The 3,725-nt window shown below is 40.9% G+C and overlaps 1 protein-coding gene across 1 annotated transcript; it reads left to right on the forward strand.

Moving 5' to 3' along the window:
* The first annotated feature begins 287 nt into the window (after positions 1-287).
* On the forward strand, positions 288-2,852 carry LOC121296099 (gamma-aminobutyric acid receptor-associated protein-like 1). Its single transcript, XM_041221299.1, has 4 exons — positions 288-563; positions 1,360-1,438; positions 1,694-1,812; positions 2,314-2,852. Exons 1-4 carry the CDS (start codon positions 474-476, stop codon positions 2,428-2,430), a joined length of 405 nt encoding a protein of 134 aa, XP_041077233.1. The 5' UTR covers positions 288-473; the 3' UTR covers positions 2,431-2,852.
* The last annotated feature ends 873 nt before the right edge of the window (positions 2,853-3,725 follow it).

The raw sequence follows: 3,725 nt of genomic DNA on the forward strand, positions 1-3,725 counted from the left end.
GAGCGGGAAAGGAAAGGTTTTTATATTGGTAATTTATAAAAAATAAATAATTTCTAATTTATTTTCATATATGAAGTCAATATATATATATATATTATATATAATATATAATGAATATATATAGGTTATATATATAACGTTTCACGATTTTATTTATATTGCGGATAATACAAGCTGTTTTATGTTTTTCAACACAAAAAGATATGCCTATAACATCATTTCCCCTCCTTCCCCTCCTCTATTAACTACTCGATTGCTTATTATATAATTAATACTGCTGAACATGCACAATAACAGCTTTGTACAGTATAAAATGTAATAATAGTACAGTATAAAGTGTAATAATAATAATAATAACAATAACACATAGATATTGTTATTTCATCACATATTGGGAAATCGTTGATAGAGATATCCTGCAGACAGTTGCTAGCGATTTCATAACACGGCGCATTATAAATAAATAGCCAGTCATGAAGTTTCTATACAAAGAAGACCATCCATTTGAATACAGGAAACGAGAAGGCGAAAAAATTCGTAAGAAGTATCCAGACAGAGTGCCAGTAAGTATTATTATTATTATTATTATTATTATTATTATTATTATTATTATTATTATTATTATATGGCGTACATGTTAATTACCTCGTTTTATCTCTTGGTAAACATCTATTGTTCTTAATACTCACTATTAATTTGCTCTTTATACGGTGGAATGCCATACCTGCGGTTTCACATTCTTCCATCCAGCCAGTTTGTTCCCTCACATGCCTCCCAATATCAGCTTTCTAGGAGCTTCTTGTAAAATATTGACAGTGTTTACAAAAACACAACAATGTAAACAAAGGGAAATGGAGATCAGCTTTCTATTCATTTATCTTTGTTTCCATTTCTCTTCTTCCCTGAGCTGAAACAGATTTCACTGTATATACAATGTTCCTATCATACCCTCTGCTGCTACAGGTCGTAGCAGGAAGATGTCTGTCTGTCTGTTTAGTTCACATGAGAGTGACGGACAGAGTGATAGAGAGCTTCAAGGAGGAAGTAAAATTGTGTGCCTGCCTACTGCTAAAACTACAGAGGAAACAAACTGGAGAGCCAACACTGTCTGCACTGTTACTGAGGCAGCCGCTGTTACTGTCTTCAGCTTTAACAATACAATGCCTGGTTATCTGCAGACAGACAGAGAGACAAAGCCCTTTCTTTATCAGTATCTGTGCCAGTTTACTACATTCTCCCAGTTTAACTTGTGTACATCTAATAAGAAAGAAAGAAAGAAAGAAAGACTGGCATTTCTGTTTGTTGTGGTCTTGTTTTGCATTGTAATGTAATTCTATTCCTCTATTCTGCCCTCTACAGGTGATTGTGGAAAAAGCGCCAAAAGCCAGAGTTCCGAATCTAGACAAAAGAAAGTACCTAGTGCCATCGGAGCTCACAGGTATGTGTGAAAAAAGAGTGCAATACATTTACTGACCAGTCTAGTTGTTAACCACCGCAGGAACTTAATGACGTGAAGGACAAGTATCCCATTCAGACAATGGTTCTGAATTCATTGGTAGTGAGTGGAGATCATTTTGAGGTGCCAGTGCATTTGTGGGACGTATGTCAGTCAGTCACTTATACATTTGTCTTTATTATGTTTTTTCTGCTTCTCCCTCTCCCTCTTCTCCCTGTCTACCCCCTCCTCTCTCAGTGGGTCAGTTCTATTTCCTCATTCGGAAGAGGATTCACCTACGTCCTGAAGATGCTCTCTTCTTCTTCATCAACAACACCATCCCCCCGACCAGCACGACCATGGGCCTTCTGTACCAGGTGACTCCACACTGCCTGCCTTCCTGCCTGTCTACGTGTGCTTGTCTGTATCTGTTTGTCTCTTTGTGTGTGTGTGTCTATAACTGTGTGTGTTTGTGTTTCTGTCTGTCTGTCTGGGAGTGTGTATGTGTGTCTCCATGTGTCTGTTTGTGTGTGTCAAGCTGCGTGTGTGTCTGTGTTTGTCAGTATGTAGGGTGTGTCTGTGTCTGTGAGTGTGGATGCCCATCTGTCTGTCCCTGTGTCTGACTGTCTGCATGAGAGTGTTTTTCAGTTTGCATCTTAACTAATTAAATAGTTATCATATTTATTACTGTATATGGAAATAAGTCATGCAAGCAATGATATTGCTGTGCTGTTCTCTGCTGTGCTGTGTTGTGCTCTGCTGAATGGAGTGCACAGATCTCGCTGCTGTGTAGATTAAGTTTGTTCTCTGAGCTCTGTTGAAGCTCTGAATTAGAGCATGCACGCTGATCTCTTCTTTCTTTCTCCTTTTTTCTGCAGGAAAATCATGAAGATGATTTTTTCCTCTATGTAGCGTACAGTGATGAGAGTGTGTATGGACTGAGAGAGGGAGAGAGAAGAGGAGGGGAGAGATGGGGAGAAGAGGATGAGGGGTGAACAGAGGGATGGATAGATGGGGACAAGGGAAGTGGGAGAGAATTGGTGAGGAGAGGGATAGGAAGAAGTAAAAAGAAGTGGCAGAGGAAGGAGGGAAGGTAAGACGAAAGGGGAGGGAGAGCAGATAGGATAGTAGGGAGGAAGGTGAGAGAAGAGATGAGTGAGGGTATGTGAGGGGAAGAGGGGATAGAGGAATAACAAGGAAAGGAGTGAGGTAAAGGTAGAGGAAGAGAAGAGGATTGAGACATATCCCTCAATGTTCAGAATGTCTGTAAAATTGTAAAGATATTTATCCTTGAAGAGATAGCTGCTTTTTTTTCTGTCTGATCCGTTGAAACAGGATTTATGTTCAATTCCGTTCAGTTCCATTGATTTTGTGCAATAAATGGTGTTGCGAATAAAAACCATGCAAGCAAGTCTGATTTTTACTTTCTATTGTTGCATTATTTAATTCTTACTGAAGATGATTATCAGTAACATGCAGAACACACACACACTCGCACTCTCTCTCTCTCTCTCTCTCAGGTTTGAATATCCTGATCCCCCCCCCCCCTTTTTAGTTTTTTTTTTTTTTTTAATTTAGTCGTTGCCAATTATTTTGTATTTTCTCCCAATTTGAAATGGCCAATTATGATTTTTATTTAGGCTCAGCTCACCGCTACCACCCTTGCGCTGACTCGGGAGTGGCGAAGATGAACACACGTTGTCCTCCGAAATGTGTGCCGTCAGCTGACCACTTCTTTACACACTGCGGATTCACCTTGCAACCAACCAGGAGCTACAGCGTGGGAGGACAACGCAGCCCCCGGGCAGCTAATGGGCAAGCCTGCAAGCACCCGGCCAGACTACAGGGGTCACTGGTACGCGGTGAGCCGAGGACACCCTGGCCGACCTAGACCACCACCCTGGCGGTGCTCAGCCAATTGAGTGCTGCCTCCTGGGAACTCCCATCCATGGTCAGCTGTGGAATAGCCCAGACTCGAATCGGTCCTTTTAGGTTTTTAAGAACTGAACTTGCGTAGGACATTGAGTGTATCAAAACCTTGGGATAATGTGGAAGAGTTTGTCTGTCTGCCTGCTGGCATTATTAGCATTTCACATGCATCCAGTAAAAACTATTTGCTCAATTTGTGATGAAACTTGGTCAGGACATTCTCCAGCACAAGTTACTAAGAGTATCACAGTGTTTCAAGGAGTCTGTTGGTCTGTCTCTCTCTGTCTGTCTGTCCTTGTGTCCACTGCTTTTGACAGATAAGAGAACTTCACTGGGACATTCTCCCGGGATAGCAGAGCAG

Source organism: Polyodon spathula, chromosome 21, assembly GCF_017654505.1.
Source record: "Polyodon spathula isolate WHYD16114869_AA chromosome 21, ASM1765450v1, whole genome shotgun sequence".
Lineage (NCBI taxonomy): Eukaryota > Metazoa > Chordata > Actinopteri > Acipenseriformes > Polyodontidae > Polyodon > Polyodon spathula.